The 18101-nt window shown below is 43.4% G+C and overlaps 1 protein-coding gene across 2 annotated transcripts in view; it reads left to right on the top strand.

The window, feature by feature from the left end:
* The window catches only part of MGAT5 (alpha-1,6-mannosylglycoprotein 6-beta-N-acetylglucosaminyltransferase), a 336674-nt gene that overhangs the window by 226289 nt on the left and 92284 nt on the right, over positions 1-18101 (top strand). For both annotated transcript variants that reach the window (XM_029934680.1, XM_029934681.1), the window contains one exon: positions 4199-4332. In XM_029934680.1, the coding sequence (XP_029790540.1) occupies positions 4199-4332 (134 nt within the window). The remainder of the gene's footprint in view (positions 1-4198; positions 4333-18101) is intronic.

Below are 18101 nucleotides of genomic sequence, written 5' to 3'. Positions count from 1 at the left end.
TGGTTATCACTGATCAGTATTTGAAAGTTGTTGGATGAAAAGAGCCCATCACAGAGGGGTTTTATGGAAGGGTGTCCACATCCTCCATTTCTTTAATAAATTGCTTACGTTGTGATCCGAGCTGGCAGGAGGTCTGTTAGGACTTTGGCCCTCTAGTCTTTGCAGTGTGACGAAGGTAAGATTTCATCAAAAGACCAAGCAGGTCCTCTAGAAAACTGCTTGCCCATTTCTTTCCCTTTTGAAGATTAGACATTCTCAAGACTCTGAATTCATCTCTGTGCATGGGAGATGGTATGAATCCCATTAAATGAATTCCAATAAATCCATTAAACGTGATCTTTCATTTAGGAGCAAAACCTTGAGTCCTGTTGATCTTGGGAAAAAAAATTATAAATTCTGTCCAGTTTATGTGGAGACCCAAGAAATTGAGTTACACCTGTTCGCAGTGCCTACATGCAATGAGCATATTGTTAGGGATTGCAAAACTCATACCCATTTTGTTTCATAAGAGTTCTTAGCTAAGCATTGAGGACACACAGGAAACGGAAACACAAATAGTGCAAGATATACCATGTTTTTTGGTTGATTTTATTTTAGAGAAAGAGTGAGTGAGGGAGAGGGGCAAAGGCAAGGAGAGAAAGAATCCCAAGAAAGCTCCACACTCGGTGCAGAGCCCATTGAGGCTCGATCCCACGACCCTGGGATCATGACGTGAGCTGAAATCAAGAGTTGGACGCTCAACTGACTGAGCCAGCAGGCACCGCAAGAGATACTATATTTTACATCAAACTCCAAATAAGAAAGTAGGTCCTGGCAAAGAAGTTGTGAGCCTCCATCTTACAGTAATGTGGCTCACAGCAAAGAGAACGTTCCAGGAGTCCTTTGGCAGTACTGCAGCGATTCCTGTTAGAAGGAGGCTGGCTGCCTCGGGCAGCAAGGCCATATCTTTTTAAGTCATCGGTCTGTTCCTGATGGTTCAAACACACAAAAGACATTAGAGGAACTACATAAACATTAACAACACAAGCCCAGTTCCAAACACAGAGCTCTGGAATGTGATCGAAGAAGGAAAACTATAATGTTAAAGCTCTTCTGCCCTACACAGAGATCAGTCCCCTGCCTCTGGTTTATAAAACAAACCCAGGTCAGCTAAAAAAAAAAAAAAAATAGATGATTTCCAAACCAAAGCGTAAACATAAGGATGTAGAATCACCAGTTTCTCAGACCTTCAGTCATTCATCCTATAGCTTTCTGCTGGGAAGAAGCCAAGCGTCACATAGCACTGTGTCTGCGTCTGGGCTTGGGCTTGGGCTTGCAGGCATTAGGCTCCTGCCAGGCCTCCTTACTCATCAGGGTTTGTCTTAATGATCCAATTTCAAAATAAAACCAGTAAAACTCAAAGTTAAAAGTAAAATAACAAACAAAGCTAGAGGGGAATAGACCCTGCTAGGTTGATGGCAAGTGAGTGGACGTAGCCAAAGCCTTCGAGATAAAGGATTTTCATGACAAGGGTGACCTGTCCCTCCCTGCTGTGGCTGCACAGAACACTGTAATCCTTGAGCCCCGGCCCCGGCCCTCAGCGGGAGCCGAGCAACCCCACCTGTCATGTGCCCGCCCCCCCCCCCCAAACCCCCAGCCGACTTTTACAGAGTGGGCACTACTGTCCCTGCCATTTTCTGGGCAGTGCCATCTTTCACAGAAGAAAATGCACTGACTTCAACCAGTGGCTTCTGTGTCTTATTTAAGTATATAAGTTAAAGAGTTAATTAATATAGGAATTTTTTAAAAAGATGTTATATACACTTTTTAATGTTTATTTTGAGAGAAACAGTGCATGCGATTGAACATGGGGGAGGGGCAGAGAGAGAGGGGAGAGAGAATCCCAAGAAGGCTCCATGCTGTCAGCACACGAACCATAAGTTTATGGTCAGAGCTGAAATCTAGAGTTGGATGCTTAACCAACTGAGCCACCCAGGCGTCCTTTTTTTTGGGGGGGGGAGTAACATAAAGGTTTTTATTGTAAATTCTTATATTAAAAAATATATATAAGTTGAAGAATGGGAATCTTTCATTAAGAGCAAGGGAAGTTCCTGGGCTATTCAGAGAATGGCTAAAACACACACTGGTCACTTCCTTGGGCCCCTAGCTTTCTTGTTCCTGTATTGTGGGCTCCCATTTCTGTCTACCTCTTGGCTGCCAGGCTGATGATGTGTTCTTGGTGATACTGTGAAAATTGTCAGTATAACTGGAGCATGTTTCTTGAGGTCCACACAGGAATCCAAAATAAGGAAACTTGTTGTATGGCTGGCTTGTATTTCCTTCTGTCCTCTTTCTTTTCCTCCCTTCCTTGTCTAAACAAATGGTGGTGATCTCTGATGAGAAAATCCTCACACTCAAGTGGCAGTTTACTCTTGATTTTTCTGGAAAATACAATCTGATGTTTGCATTTTATGTTTTTGAATCACACAGTGATGATGTAAAAGAAAAGAGGTTGAAAGAATGCCTTCATAATAGTGGGAAAAGGAAAAAAGAAACTGAACCTGATACTGAGAACTTGCCATTGTCTGATTCTACAGTGTAGGCTTACATATTTGCTTTTATGCTTATCGGTCCTAATATTAGGAGCCATCCATAAGTATTGCTGACGTATGACCACAGAAAACAGAACTATTTTTATTGGCCAGGCACACGCTAAATTTACATTAATGTTTTGAAAATCAGTAATGAAATAAATATAAGCAAATTCAATTCTGTTTTAGAATCGGTTCCTTTCTGCTATTGGTCGTTGTTTGAGGACTCTAAAGCAGTGATCGGCAGCTTCTTTCTGTAAAGGGCAGTGGAGTAAATATTTTAGGCTTTGCTGGCCATATGGTCTCTGTGACAACTATTGAAGTTAACTGTTACAGGTGAAAGCAGTCAGACCGTAAGTAAACAATTAGGTGTGGCTGTGTTCAAATAAAACTTCATTTTTGAATACTGAAATTTGAATTTCATCTTCTTTCCATGTCACAAAATAATGCTTTAAAAAAAACATTTAACATAAAGATCATACAGACATAAGGGGTGCAGCAGACTGGGCTGACCGATTGGAACACTTTGTTGGAAGAGGCAATGAAATGTCTTCAGTTTCACCTCTTCAGGCTCTGGAAGAAAGCAGATGTGCTGTTACTGTTAAATGAATAAAAAGCAACACTGTCTATTGAGTGAGATTCTAAACTCTACCTAAAATTAAATACTGTTACTGATGGATGAAACTGATAAATGACTGTTGAAAGAGAGAAGGTATGCCATGTGCTTTAAGGAGACCAAAACCTCCATCTGGGCTGTCCTAACAAAATGCCACAGTCTGGGTGGCTTAGAAACAACATTTATGGCTCACATTTCTCAGAGCTCGAGTCCAAGATCAGGGTTTTGGTGTAGTTGAGTGAGGCTCTCCTTCCTCCGCGTCTGAGACTTCTTGCTGTGTCCTCACTTGCCGGGATCGGCAGCGACACTGTTAGGGATCTCATTTTAAGAACACTGATGCCATTCCTGAGGGCTCAACCTTCATGACCTAGTCACCCCCAGGGCCCCACCTACCAGTACATTACCTCTGGGGATTAGGATTTCAGCATAAGAATTTGGGAGGAGCAACACAAATATTCAGACCGAAGCCACTTCTAAAAACGATAGTTCTCTCTTTCTTACTGTCCCTAGCTTGGGGTACAGCAGGGACCATGGTGGTCTTCAGTGCCAGCTCTCATGGGACTTTTTATTTTGCTAGCATTTCAGCAATCTCCTGTGACTAGTCCGCCAACCTGAAGCAGATCAGATCTGCGTGGGATGGTTTGGGCTCAGAAGTCACACATGGTGACGTTTGATATATATATATTCTAGAGTACTCACACTATCTGCCCAGTAGTGTTTCTGCTTAAATGTCAGGGTACCCAGGTGGCTCGGTTGGTTAAATGTCCAACTTCAGCTCAGGTCATGACCTCATAGTTTGTGAGTTCCAGCCCCACATCGGGCTCTCTGCTGTCATTGTGTAGCCTCTGTACGCCCCCCACCTCTCTCCCTTTCTCTCTCAAAAATAAACATTTAAAAAAATTAAAATGTATTTCTCCTTTTTTGGTAGTCCCTGCAGGAGGGGTTAGAATTTTTACCTTCAGAACTTCAGGGTCAAGGTTGCAGTTTTATCCACATTGCTTTTTCCTTTCAGGTGCATGCTCCGAGTCCTAGACTCATTCGGCACCGAGCCAGAGTTCAACCATGCTAACTATGCCCAGTCTAAAGGCCACAAGACGCCCTGGGGCAAATGGAATCTGAACCCACAGCAGTTTTACACCATGTTCCGTGAGTATTCGTGCCTCACCTCTCTTTCCAGAATGCCACGGAAGACAAATGGCCACATATTTTAGGTTATGATTTCCCAGGGCTCTTAGCTATAGCAATGTGTGCTGTGGAGTCTTTCCCTTGGGAGTAACTGGGGGTTTGTTTGTTTGTTTAATTGGAATTGAAAGGCCATGTGAGCATTTTGTGGAAAGCCTTAGAAATGTACTAGAGGAAAAAAATGTTCAACACAAAGTATCACTGGAAACCATTTGGGAAAGTACTTAGCATGGATTCTGGATGGATAATCACTGAACATGGTTCATTTCACTTTGTGCTGCGTAGGGTCCTCTTGATTACTGATGAGGAGTGAGGTCTTTCGTGTAGGTACACTTTCCAAAAAATTAAGTCTTAATTATTTAAGCATCAAAACTTGTAAAGAAAAAAGTCAGCTTTTTTTTTTTTTTTTAAGGGAAACTATTTTAAGCTGTTTCATACTTAATCAGCTTCTTAAGTGCAGGCCCCAGAATGAAATCTCACTTTCTCTTGCTCATGAGGTGTCATTGTTGCCAGTAGTAGTGATAATTTTAGGAGGTGTTAAATGGACTTCTAAAAAAATGTCCTTACTGACCCCCGCAGTAGGTATTTGCATTTTTCTGTTTCTCGACTATTCCTTCCCCACTTTGACCATTTCTTACTGCTGCTATCAATTTACCACCTCTAGCCTCCTTACTAATCAGCTGAGGACTCTAGAGGAAAATCCAAATTTGACTGTGATCATGCCAAAAATAAATTTTATAGTTCAAGTCCATATACCTTGGTGATGAGGTGAATCCTGTTCTGGAAATGCAAGGTCACATGAGTGAAACACCAGTTCATTTGGATGCTCAGAGTGGAGAATTCCCATTTTCCAAAATTATCAGAATAATTTTAATCCAGAGATTTTCATCCTAGAATTAGCGTCTGAGATGTGAATCTGTTTGCTTTGTTAAGACCCAAGGGACCTGTGGCCGACTTTCTCCCTGTGTGACGGCCCCTACCCCTTGCAGCCACCTGAAGATGACCTTTTTCTCAAGTTCACTAAACATAACGAGGAACACAGTGTACTCAGGCTTGCATGTGAGGTGGGAGACTGAAGAATTAAGAAGGGTTATGGCAATTGGGAGGTGGTGATTTAAAAGTCAGGGCATGGTCACGTGTTCTCTTCAGCTCGGAAGGATTTGTGAGAGCGTGTTACATGCATGGCAGACGTTATTGTTGTCCCTAGGGTTATGCCATCCTGCTGTTGCAGCCTGTGTGGGGCACAGTTTAGGGGATAAGCATGTTAGATGTCGGATGGCTGGTTAGCACAGTAAGGCATGGTTGGAGTTCGCCTTTGGTTTGACTTTGTTGTATGACTTTGATGGGCTGGGATGAGGTGGTACAAAATAACATCAGAAATGATTCAGTGATGTTCATCAAATGAAATGTTAGCTGTGTCTAAAATGGCGAGAATTGCCTGAATCATAGGCTATGTGTATGCCCTCTGCAAGATGGTGTGTCCTGTATCCAGGAAATAAGAATAGGAAGTGTTCCAGAAAGTATAAAGTTCTCTTTTAGAATGTTGAAATTCAGAGTCCTAACTACCAATTTTGTTCTCCATGAATGGAGAATTTTCGGCGATGTTGGTTGATGGAGTTGAAAGAAAGTCACTGCTTAAAATGTAACTAAAATGAAAACATAGATTAATTCATATTATCCTGGGAAGGAGATGAATTTCCTAAGTGACTCAGAATTCAGCAGAAATCAGGAGGAAAATGGATAGATTTGATGACCTTTAAAAAAAATAGAATGAACCTATATGGTAAAAACATAAGCAAATTCTACCTTGGAAGATTAGTATTCTTTAATGCATAAAGAGCTTCTAAAAACCGAAGAAAAAGTTGTGTGATCCAACAGGAAGATGGACAAAGGCCATCACTTGTTTGGAGGAAAAAGAAGCTTATTGCCCCAAACATTTGAAAACATATTACCCTCACTCACCATAAAGAGACATGCATATTTTAACTGCACCAAGACACCATGTCCCAACCATCAAGTTGACCAGCATCCAAAAGTTGGTAGCATTCCAGTGGTGAGGGTCTGTCTTGTCCCGCTCTGCTAGTGGGCGTGGTACCTACTGGGGGACTTTAGTCACAATCTGGCAAATCTACCAATACAACTTTCCTTTGAACAGGCTATATCTAAGAGTCTATGCCAGAGGTAAGTGACCAAAAATTAAAAATGGTGTGTGCACAGGTCATTTATTGTGGCACCATTTGTAATAGGCAAAGCCTGGAAATAACCCAGATGTTCATGATAGGAGACTGAGTGAATGACATGGCCCACTGATAGAGAGAAGCACTCTGGAACTAAAGAACAGTGAGGGCAGATGGGGAGCCTGGGCGGCTCAGCCACTTAAGCGTCTGATTCTTGATTTCAGCTCAGGTCATGATTTCATGGTTCATGAGCTGGAGCCCCACATTCAGCTCTGCACTGACAGTGTGGAGCCTGCTTGGGATTCTCCCTCTCCCTCTCTCTCTGCCCCACCCCTGCTTGCACTCTCACACTCTCTCAAAATAAATAAGTAAACTTAAAAACCAAAAAAGCAGTGGGGGAGGTCCCCACTGCTCTGGGGAGAGGACTGGGATACTTTATAAGTGATAAAACCAAAATGCAAGGCTGCCTGTCGACCTGTTCCCTTCCGTGTAAGAAGGCAGTGTGTGCATACATTAGTGTGTATGAATTTGCCTGTATTTTAGAAAGGCGTAATGCAAGCATAAATAACGTGCGGATGAAAATGACTTCCCCTGGAGGAAAGGTGTGCGGGACTAGGGATAGAAGAGTAGCTATCTCTTTAACGTACCTTATTTTGACTTTGCAACCATGTACATGTTTTATGTAATTTAAAAAAAGAAGAAATTATTCAGTAAAATCTGAAAACAGACTTAAAAAATAAAACAGGCCCAGTGTTCTATCAGATGAGTGCAAATGTCCCACACAGAGAAAATAATTACTTCAAGTGACTTTTAAAACGTAATCTTTGGACCATGCATTCATAATGGGAAATACTTACATTGCTATTTGAAACTATTACAGGTATGCTTTCAGGACCAAGATATTCAGGGTGCTAGATCAAGGGGAATATTTAAAGAATTTAAGTAAAGACTGTGTAATTTCAGCTTAAGTAGGAAATATCAATATATATCTGTTTCTTTTTCTTTTAAAAGGACATATTTCCTAGCTCTGTACTTTGAAAAGAATCAAGAGTAAAGACAACCCAGTAGCAAGGAGTATCCTAGGTGCCCAGACTGGGAATCCTTAGATACCTTTCCCACTACAAGGAACCTCCTGCTCACATAAATAGCTGATCCCAGGTCCAGCGCAGGAACCGTTCATAATGGGACATGTCGGCACACCACAAAGCAAGGAAACTGGGGTGGGGTCAGAAGGACACAGCAATCAGAGATGGGGTAAATTCACAAGGAAGAACAGCTACAGAGGATTGCAGTCAGAACAGTGACAAACACTCCTTGAGTATCCTCCAAATGAGTAAATCCACAAAATCAATCAACCTCCCTTCCAACGTTGCTAGGGCACTGCTTCATTCCTCTGAAAAATAAAGGGGAAAAATCCGGCTTTGATCCTGACTTTCTAGGACAAATCATACTTGAAGATAATCAAAAAGCTGATGAAAGAAAATTGTTAATCATGAAGAAATCACAGCTAATAAATGCCAAAGGAATAAAGAATTAGAAAATCAGCATTTGGGGGGCGCCTGGGTGGCTCAGTCAGATAAGCATCTGACTCTTGATTTCGGCTCAGGTTGAGCCCCGCACTGAGTGCATAGAGCCTGCTTGGATTCTCTGTCTCCCTCCCCTCCCCTCCTCTCCCCTGCTTGCGCTCTGTTTCTCTCAAAATAAATAAAAAAACATAAATTAGTGGGGCGCCTGGGTGGCTTAGTCAGTTTAGCATTTGACTTTGGCTCAGGTCATAATCTCATGGTTTACAAGCTCAAGCCCTACATTGGGCTCTGCTTACAGCTCAGAGCCTGGAGCCTGCTTCAGATTCTGTATCTCCCTCTCTTTCTGCCCATCTCCTGCTTGTGCTTCTCTCTCTCTCTCTCTCAAAAATAAATTAACATTAAAAAATTCTTTTAAATAAATTTAAAAATATAATCATTTTGGAACTCCTAAAGAGGCAGCTGCAGAAGGCAGGGGTCATGTATGGTTGCTTCAGCCATCATGTCACGGTTGATGGCAAGCATTCTCTTGGATGACGCTGTCTTACATGGAGGAAATAGGGACATGAAGAGGGAAATTAAGCAGTTTGAGACTTTTATCATGTTGTGATGTGTCCGGGCTGGAGAACTGATACAAAACAGTGACTCCCAAAGCCCGCCCAGAGGGAACTTGAGTGCATCCTCGAGAGGGTGTCCCTTCCACGTGCAAGGGTGGATCCAGTCTAGCCTCGTCATCCCCACAGAATCATCCATTCCCTCACCTTCCGGATAAATGTGGCTGTTCTAGTGGTCTGAAGGGGAAGACTGTTGCTTTGAGCATGAGGAAGTATCGAGTTCTATTTATGTATTGTTCATTTTTTTTCAATGCGGCAAATTTACTAGCGTTTACTGTGTGGGTTGACCGTTGGCATTGCATAGTGGGTGTATATTACGTGTATATTACAGGTGCATTTGCTCATGCTCTGCTGGTGAGGTGAAAACGAAAAGTGGGACTCCACAGAAATCGCATTACACTCGTAGAACTTCATTATCTTCCAGTCCGACTGTCCTGTGGCCAGGTTGAGCAGTGTCCGGGCAGGTGTGGAGTGCAGAGTGAGGCTGCAGACGCAGGTCAGAATGGGCCCAGAGGGAGGACAAAGAAACAGAAAGGCGCTGCTTCTGACCCGTCTGCAGGACCAGCGACATGAGGTTGTCCTGACCAGAGCGCGTTGGCTTTTAAACATTCAGAGCACGCTTCTTGCTTTAAAGCCGCTCCTATTTCTGCTCTAACCATCTCCTCCCTAAGTTGGTCGAGTTTTTACAAGTTGAAAAACCTGATTTTTCTTTACTGTTTTGCCCCAGATCTCAGAATTTCATGGGAACTCTTCTCTTTGTGTATTCGGTTTGCACTCAGGCATTTTTGTGCATGTCAGCGTAGACCGTTCCGGTCACCTCCCTGAGTGGCTTCTACACAGACCAACTGAGTGGTCAGACAACACTGAGTCCTTTTGGCTACATGTACTGAGTGATGACTTTTTCCAAGAAGCTCCAAAGTTGGGTTGTTCCTCGCTCACAGTGGCTGCTTGAGCATGCAGTCACCTCTGTCCACACTCCAGGTGGCCCGTGGGCTGGGCACTAAGGCCATGTCTTGCCCCACAGCCAGGTCTGGAGAGCTCAGCTTGTATTGGACTATCCCTGATGAGAGACCACAGTGCCCTTCGTTTGCCCTTCTCTCCCCTGCCCTTACCCCTCCCTGCATGCTGGCCCCGGTCCCCCCAGACGGCCTGCTGGTCCCAGAAGGAGCCCCCCAGATGCCTCGCCTCTCTTGCTTCCTTCAAATCACCGTGAGAGCAAAATTTTATTTTTTCCCTTGAAGACTCTATTTAAAAGACTTCCTCCATTGTTCCAATAAATTGAAGAGACATGTAACCCAATTAAAAAACAGAAAAAGCCTCCCCTGAGGGAAAAAGCCTCCATACCCTGATATAAGCATTATTTTATTTTTCATGGGTATATTTTTACATAGTTGTAAATACATAATAAAATTCTATATCACCTTTTTTGGCCCTTCTCTTAAGATCTCATAATATTTTTTAAGGATCTACATTTAAAATCACAATTTCCAAGGCTGTTTTATAGTCCATCAAGTGACCAACTCCTAATTTGTACCTATTTGGGGAAACTTTTGTTGTTTCTTATTAAAAATTAACTGCTGCTTTTTCTGGGCTTGATGGAGACTTGGCTTCACCCTATATTTAGGCATTATTTCATTCGGCAGCCTGTGGTTCAAAGTACGTACTGCTTTTTCTAGACTCATAAAGGCGGTCTCTTTTATTTTTCTCAGTTCCCAACAAGGTGTGCCATACCGCAGTAAATGAATGCCAGCCATTTTGCCCATCCCATTTCCAAGAGAGAATAAAGCCCTGAAGTTGACAACTTAAACCTGGAGTTACCCCGTCCTTGCTGAACAACCTCACCATTCCTGTCACCAACATAGAACGTTTCCTGTTCTCTAGACAAAGACTGCTTGTGTTGGTTTATTTTTAATAAATTAGTGAGTCACTGTTTTGAGAGCCTGCAAGCTTTCGGCTGTCATTCACAGTCTGAAGACGCTGTATTCACACGTGCCCTTGCAGTCAGGGCTGGGGAGTACTCGGCGTTTCTCCAAATGTGTGGACGTTTGGGGCAGAAACGATGGGGAGCGGTCCTGGAGTTGAGTGAAGAGCAGGCTGGGGATTCTGGGGGTGTTAGCTGAGAGCCTTCCCATGTCACCCCCTCTACTCTCCTTTCTTTACACCATCCGGCCTGTCTCATGCTGTTCGCCTCCTCTTGGCTTTTACGCATCTTCCAGGGGGTCACGTTTTCTCTGCTGCTGGGTGTGCGTTCCTCAGTCTGGAAGCCCCTAGCCCTCACCCCCAACACACACACTCTTGCTTATCCTTCAGGGAGGCATCCTGTCCTCTGGAGAACCTTCCGACCCCAAGCCAGGCCCTGCTGCTCTGTGCTTCTGGTACCTGGGTTCCAGCCCCGATCCTGGCTTGTGAGCCCCACAAGCGTGCTCACTGTTCAGTCCTCCGTACCTCAAGTGGTAGGCATCACTGGTGATAATTGTTGAATAAGTGAATAAAGAACAAAAAGACTGTTTTCCCTAACTACAGGATGGCACTAATGAAAACATAAGTTAGATCATGACACTAGGATGCTCACAAAGTCATGGCATCTCCCTGTAGGCACCAGTACCTATCTGGCCTCATGTCTTACTCCATGTCTTCTTGCTCACTGCTCTGTAGCCCCCTAGCTGTTTCTTAGATGGACCCGGCACACTCCTACCCCTGGACCTTTGCATTGGCTAGTCAGTCCATCTTCCGAACATTCTTCCCTTAGACTTCTACATCTCTTTCTTCAGGCTTTTAACTGAAATGTCACTGCAGTAAAGCCAACCCTGAGTCCCCCTCTTTTAAATTCAACTTCTTTTTTGCCCCATTTCCTGTGCCCCTTCTGAGCTTTGTTTTCTGCATATTACCAGGCAGCATTTATGTATTACTGTATTACCAGGCAACATTTATGCTTTACTTATTTTTATTTTCTTTTTCCTATCCTGGAATCCGAGACATATAATAGAATTTTTGTGTTTGGCTCATTGATGAAACTCCTCATACCTTGAAGAATGCCTGGCTTCTGGTAGGCATTTAGAAAATATCAATTGGGTTAAATTAAATTGAACAATAATGCCTTTTCGATTTTGGTCCATGTAACACGGTAAGGAAGAGGGAGACACGTTATACAAACTTAAAATTACAGAAACTTCTCTGTTGAAGCTGTGTTGTACACCTGAAACTAACGTAACGTTGCATACCAATGATAACCCCCCCCAAATGTACCAAGAAATTATAGAAGCTTCTTAGGGCCAGTGGCTTCAAGTTGCTCTCTTGTGTCTTTCCATGGAATTTGTTCATGTGGTTGGGATTTCTGAGTTCAAATATGCTCCGGTTGTCATTGACATTCTATCTCTGAATTTCTCCCCGAATTTGGGGCTCATGATCACATTTATTTGCATGATTGGGTTAGTGGCTTGTAGACCAAAAATTCCACCTGATGAAACAGGACTTAGAGAAATGGACCACTTTCCCTTCGTGCAAATGATAAACCTGTTGGCTTCAGCTGAGATCAGGTGCTTCTATGTACAATTTCATTTTTAGGGCCTGACAAGCCGAGGAGTTGTTTGTGATTCAAACTGCCTTTTGTCCTTTGACTGTGATCAGGAGGACGCTTGCCTTCTATTTCTGTGCAGCCCAGTGAGTGATAGGTTCAGACTTACAGTCCTTTATCTGCGTCTCAGCCTTCAGGAGGGATGTTCTTCTGGGGAGACCATTCCCTCCTAAATTGCTTTTTGACACTTGTGGAATTTACTCTCCTGTGCCTTTGTCAACAGTTCAGGTGCCCATCGTTTCAGCCCAGCTGTACATAATAGTTTCCCCAGCTCGCATCCTGACCTCTCCTCCCTCTCCCTCTCTTTCTTTCTCTCTCTGTCTCCGAGCCCATCATCACCACCATTTGAAAAAATTCAATTTTGGTAAAATTTGAAGTATAACATCACTAGCTGTGTAGTTTTTTAAAACCAGATACCTTCTTGGGTGATGTGACTGCATCTTTCACTAAAGTTTTTTCTGTTGTTCCGGTTACCTCATCAGAATCAGCACCACCATCGTGAATGGCAGCCAGTGTTCTCACCCTCTTTGTTAACAAAGTTCTCAAATATACAAAAAGGGTGAAAGAAATGTACAATAGAAACCCACAGCCTAGACCCCACAATTAACAGTTTCTTTTACTTATTCTGTGGCCTATCAGTCCATATGTCTCCTTTCTCTCCATTCATTATCAGCATTTTTTTTTTTTGATGAGTAAAAGAAAACTTAACTCATAGATGTTCAGCATATCGTTAACTAGACTTCAATACTGGTCACCAAACCAGTTGTTTTTCTTTTTTTGTCTGTAACATTGCGTTACGTGACTCTTTGTCTTTCCAGAGGCATGTGAGCTCAGATGAATGAAGGGAGCTTCATTTATGCTTGTTTTATTCACTGGTATATTCTCAACTCTTCCCAAGTTGTTGTCTGTCTCATAGGAAGTGCTCAGCAAATGTGCTGATGTTGAAGGAGTGGACAGTACTGAGAAACCTGTGATGTTAGAATTTTACAGCTATGTGCCACTGATTTCTTTCCCTTCTTCCCACCTTCAACCTTGTGACCTAGAGTAAAAGACAAATTAGTTTATCAACCAAATAAATATTTACTAAACACCTATCACTTGATAGGCATGAACTAGGTTCTGGAATTATGATGAGCCACCTCGGCTAAAGGTTAATCCCACGAAGAACAGGCTTTAGTTTTGGGGCTTTCGTGCAAAGAGCCCAATGCTGGGAATACCTTAGGCATGGCCTCTGCTGCTTGGTAATGTAGATCTACCTACAAGAGTCCGCCACACCCGTTAATTTAGCATTCCCCATTGACTTAGTCATGCATGCAAAAGATACTTGCTCAATTCCTCCTATGCTCTGGGAGTCTGCGTAAGACCTGGTGCCGCCTCAAGGAGCATGTACTCTGTCAGGGGAGATAATAACGTGTGAAAGGGGCTGTGGCTCTTCCTGGTCTAAGCGGAGGGCTACTTAAACCAGTGTCAAACCAGTGTCGGGAAGTTAGAGAATCCCTCAACCAGGAAGTGGAGGGGGCTGAGCCTTCAAGGGAGGAGGAGGTGAGAGACACACCAGACATGTGCCAGCACAAGAAAACATGGAAAACATGCATTGCAACCCCCAAGTAGGTCGTCATAGAGCAGAACTATCAGAGGGTGACCTGAAATGAAGCTGGGAAGACAGTTAGGATGGCCTGTGCTTCATCCAGAAGGGCCGGGAAGATTTTAGCCAGACACTGCCACAGTGACGTGTTTGTTGCAAAGAATCACAGAGGATGTGCTGGGGTAGGGAGCGGGGAAGGAGGAAGGGCCTGGCTGATAGTACAGAGACAACTCAGAAATCCACTGCAGAAGTTAGAAAAGCAAGGGGTGCCTAGGTGACTCAGTCAATTGAATGTCCCAACTCTTGATTTTGGCTCAGGTCGTCATCCCAGGGTTGTGAGACTGAGCCCTGCCTTGGGCTCCATGCTGAGTGTGGAGCCTACTTAAGATTTTCTCTCTCCCCCTCTCTCCTGCTCTGCCCCTTCTGACCTGCTTGCTTCTGCGTGCTTTGTCTGTCTGTCTGTCTCTCTCTCAAAAGAAATAAAAAGCTACAAGGGTGTGATCATCTACAATACTAGTTGATTTCGATAGTCAGCAATTGGGAAACATCCCAAACATCTTGTAGGATGTATCAGTCTGGATTTCTGTCTTGTTGACTTGGTCACAAGGGTTTGTTGGCTCTTGTCCCTGGGAATTGTTGAAACCAGCTTTAGGTTGAGCTGGATTTGGGCTTGGAGACTATGTTTATTTACTCCCTCTCTTGGCTCTGCCTTTCTCTGGATTGGCTGGCTTCATTCTCACATGATGCACAGATGACATCTGTAGCTTCAGACTTCCTCCCTGTCTGCTTGGTGATTGTAGCAGAAAGACCGTGTAGCTGACTTGTCTGGAGCAGCTGTGACAGGTGGGACTTGGACCACACGCTCAGCTTTTAAATGAGCTGTGGTCAAGTAGAGTCTTCTGTAGTATGTGCCCATCCTTAGAGGCATGGGGAGTGGGGACAGCCCAGGGGTCAGGACTGGCACCACACCAACTACCTAAATAAAACAGAATTGCATGGCTTGGGGGAAGCGTGGTTGTATAAAGCGATGCTGGCAGACTAGAACCATGGGGCATCCCAGCTGATGGAAAGAGTTCGTGCTCCGAAATACTGATTTAACAATCAGTGATGAGCTGTGGGTATTAACCCACAAAGATGCCTGTGGTACATTTGTGAGTAAGACTAGGTATATAGTAGGATCCAGTTTTGATCTTAGGATTAAAAAAAAAATACATGTAAGGGAAAAAATCCACTGATGGCACTTATTTCTAGGGGGTAAGGTGATGGATGATTATCTTTTTTTTCTTACATCTTTTCCTATGGTTTATAGTAGAAAGTTTTGCAAGAGGATATGTTTCCATTACAATCAGGAAAACCTAAGTAAATAGTCATTTCATTGAGGCAAAAGAAGACTTGCCTACTACAGAAGTCTCAACAAGAATCAAGGTCAGAACTAAGAATGGTGCAGAGGAGGAAGAGGGTTGAGATTTGTAAGCAAGTAAACATCCTCGGGAGTTGGTAAGGGCGGAGGGAGGAGCCCAGGCTGGCTCTGTGGTTTCCTCCCTTGGCGACTTGCTGGTGTGGGGGTCCCCAACATGATAGTGCCAGCTGTGGTTAAAGGCCAGCACAGCAACTTTTAAATGAATATTTGCACATTTTAGTACAAGTGCTTAGGATTTAGTGGTGGAAAGACAGGGACTTCAGAGATTTAGGCACTGAAAGAAGGGTTGATTTGACTGAATACAGTTTTTTTTTAAGTTTATTTATCTCAGAGTGAGCTCGCAAGCATGCAAATGGGAGGAGGGCAGAGAGAGAATCCCAAAGAGATTCCCCAAACAGAGCCCAATGTGGGGCTCAGACCAGGAGATCATGACTTGAGCTGAAATCAAGAATTGGGTGCTTTAACCGACAGAGCCCCTGACCAAATAAAATTTTTGAATTATATTTGAAATGACGTTATTTATTACTGCGTGGTAGAAATAAATGCCTCATTTATTAAGTAGTTGGTAAACTCTGTGAAGGCAGAAACTCATCTTGGTGTTGTCATCTCTCAGCACCTCGCATTTCACCTGGCTTTTTAGAAAGAGTGCTCTAAAATGGTTGTTGTTGAATGAATTATTCAAGCTAACGTACCCGTAGTTCTTAAAAGAAATCATCGCTGTAATCTGCTCAGCACCCTCATCAGGCTGATTTGTAATCATTTGTAAATAGGAGCTTCCAAAGTACTTAAACTAGTGCTAAAAAAAAAAAGGAAAGAAAAAACTTGTCCTGGATTATTTTAAGGCCACTGTTAATGGTTAGCAAATCCCTTTCTGTTTGTCACATATACAAAATCATCTTGGTCCCACAAATATGTAGCATAAGTCACTCAAGAAACTGAGGTAATCTTACATAAATTTTTTTCCCTTGGGTCTTTTCATGTGTATTTTGGTCTACCTTATAGTATTATTTTTCTCAGAAGCATATTTACCACTATAGACAGAGCCTCTATAGATAATAAAATATTTGGACCGTGAGGCTCTATGTTAAAATGTGTTAAGGAGCTTGGGCTCTGAGACCAGCTGGTGTGGCTCTGACTCCCAACATGCCCTGTCCCCGTGGGCAGACTTGGGTAGTTTAAGTATCTCCCCCCATTTTCTCTTGTGTACAAATGCATTAAGAGATTGTCATGACGATTTCATGAAACAATCACTGTAAAGCACTTACACAGACCACCGCATATAGATAGAACTCAGCTGCTAGGCATTTAAAACAAAGTCACATTTGTTCATCACCTGAGACAGAGTGATTACCAAACGTACAGGGTTTCCTGCATCCCATTTATGATGAAATTTTAAAAATTGACCTTGACATATAAATACCTTCTCTTTGAGCCCCTCCTCCCACAGCTAAGTTCTTTGCTCCCATCTTCAGACAGAGCAAAAGACAAAGCTTGGGATGAAGTTGGATCTCCCCAGAAAGGTCATTTCAGAGAGCTTCAGCTTCTCTTTGTGACTTTTGATATATTATTAACTGATTTTAGAAATAGTGTGTTGAGACCAGGGCCCGCAGGGATGATGTCACCAGGCAGGTACCCAGCTGCCAGCCAGCTCCTTGGAAGGGAGCCACACCAGGGCCTGTGGCTACTTTGGAATCACCTGTTGCACAAGTGATTCCAACCCCCGGCCTCCTCACCCAGGGTCCTGTGGTGGGTTCAGCATTTCCTGGGAAGCCTCCTGAAAGGTCCAACCAGCGCTGGTGAAATGTGCCCATGCTGTTGATCTGCGCAGCCATTTCTCCTGGAATCTTCTCCACGGTCCCTAACGGCGCTTACAGGCTGCCCATCCCCCAGCTAACTCCCCCAGACCAGAGACAGGAGTTGAAATAAAGTGTTTGCGTGGAAATTCAGAGAAGAGCACGTATCTGTAATTGTTCATACAATGTCAAAATGGATTTAATACCAAATTACAGTCATAAAGCAGTAAGAGTCCACCGTTTCTCACAGGTTTTTTAAATAGATTATTTTATTTTTAAATAGATTATTTTATCTCACCCTCACTGTTCAAGCCATAAGCTACCGGAATCTTTGACACAAAAATACATAAATGTATGAGTTATTCTTTTCTTTTTTGGGGCTTTGATGATTTTACTTTTGACTCTACCTTAGTATATTTTTTCACCTTTAAGTTGTCTTAGATGATAGATTCAAAATGCCCCTTTTTTATGAAGTGCCCATATAGGGACTAAGTAACTGAATTTCAGAAACAGATATGTAAAGCACAGAGTTTTAGTCACAGTATATGTTTTCTGAGGGTAAAAAGCACAGTCCCAAAGTTGAAACAATTTTTATTTCGGAATTTTTAGTTAACCAGGAGCTTTGCTGAGAGCCGTTTGAAGCGGCGCCGCGGCCTCTGCCCTCCCTCATCCCCCTTCCAAGCCCCTCACCACCGTCTCCTCAAAGAGAGAGAAAAGGCAACCATTGCCCCTTGTTGGCAGTAGAATTTATTCACTCATTTACTTTCCAGCCAACTGCAGCCGTCGCCATCGCCTCTGGGCACTTGTTCAAGAACACAGAAATGAAATAACAGATTGGCCAGCCTGAACACAACTCCCCAGTCACAACCCTATTATCTCCTCATTCTGTCACCCCCATTAGGCAGGAGCCTGGGAGACTAGATGGTGATAACACAGTATTTACGCGGCTTGTTCACATCCACAGTTCACGGCTTTCTGCTGGCGTTCCCTCATTCACCTGTGCGCGGGCCAGAGGAGACTGAGGCCTGGGGCTCTAAGTTCCTAGGT

Source organism: Suricata suricatta, chromosome 3 (genome assembly GCF_006229205.1).
Source record: "Suricata suricatta isolate VVHF042 chromosome 3, meerkat_22Aug2017_6uvM2_HiC, whole genome shotgun sequence".
Lineage (NCBI taxonomy): Eukaryota > Metazoa > Chordata > Mammalia > Carnivora > Herpestidae > Suricata > Suricata suricatta.
The sequence above is the reverse complement of the archived record's forward strand: the minus strand, read 5'-3'. Positions and strand labels throughout refer to the sequence as shown.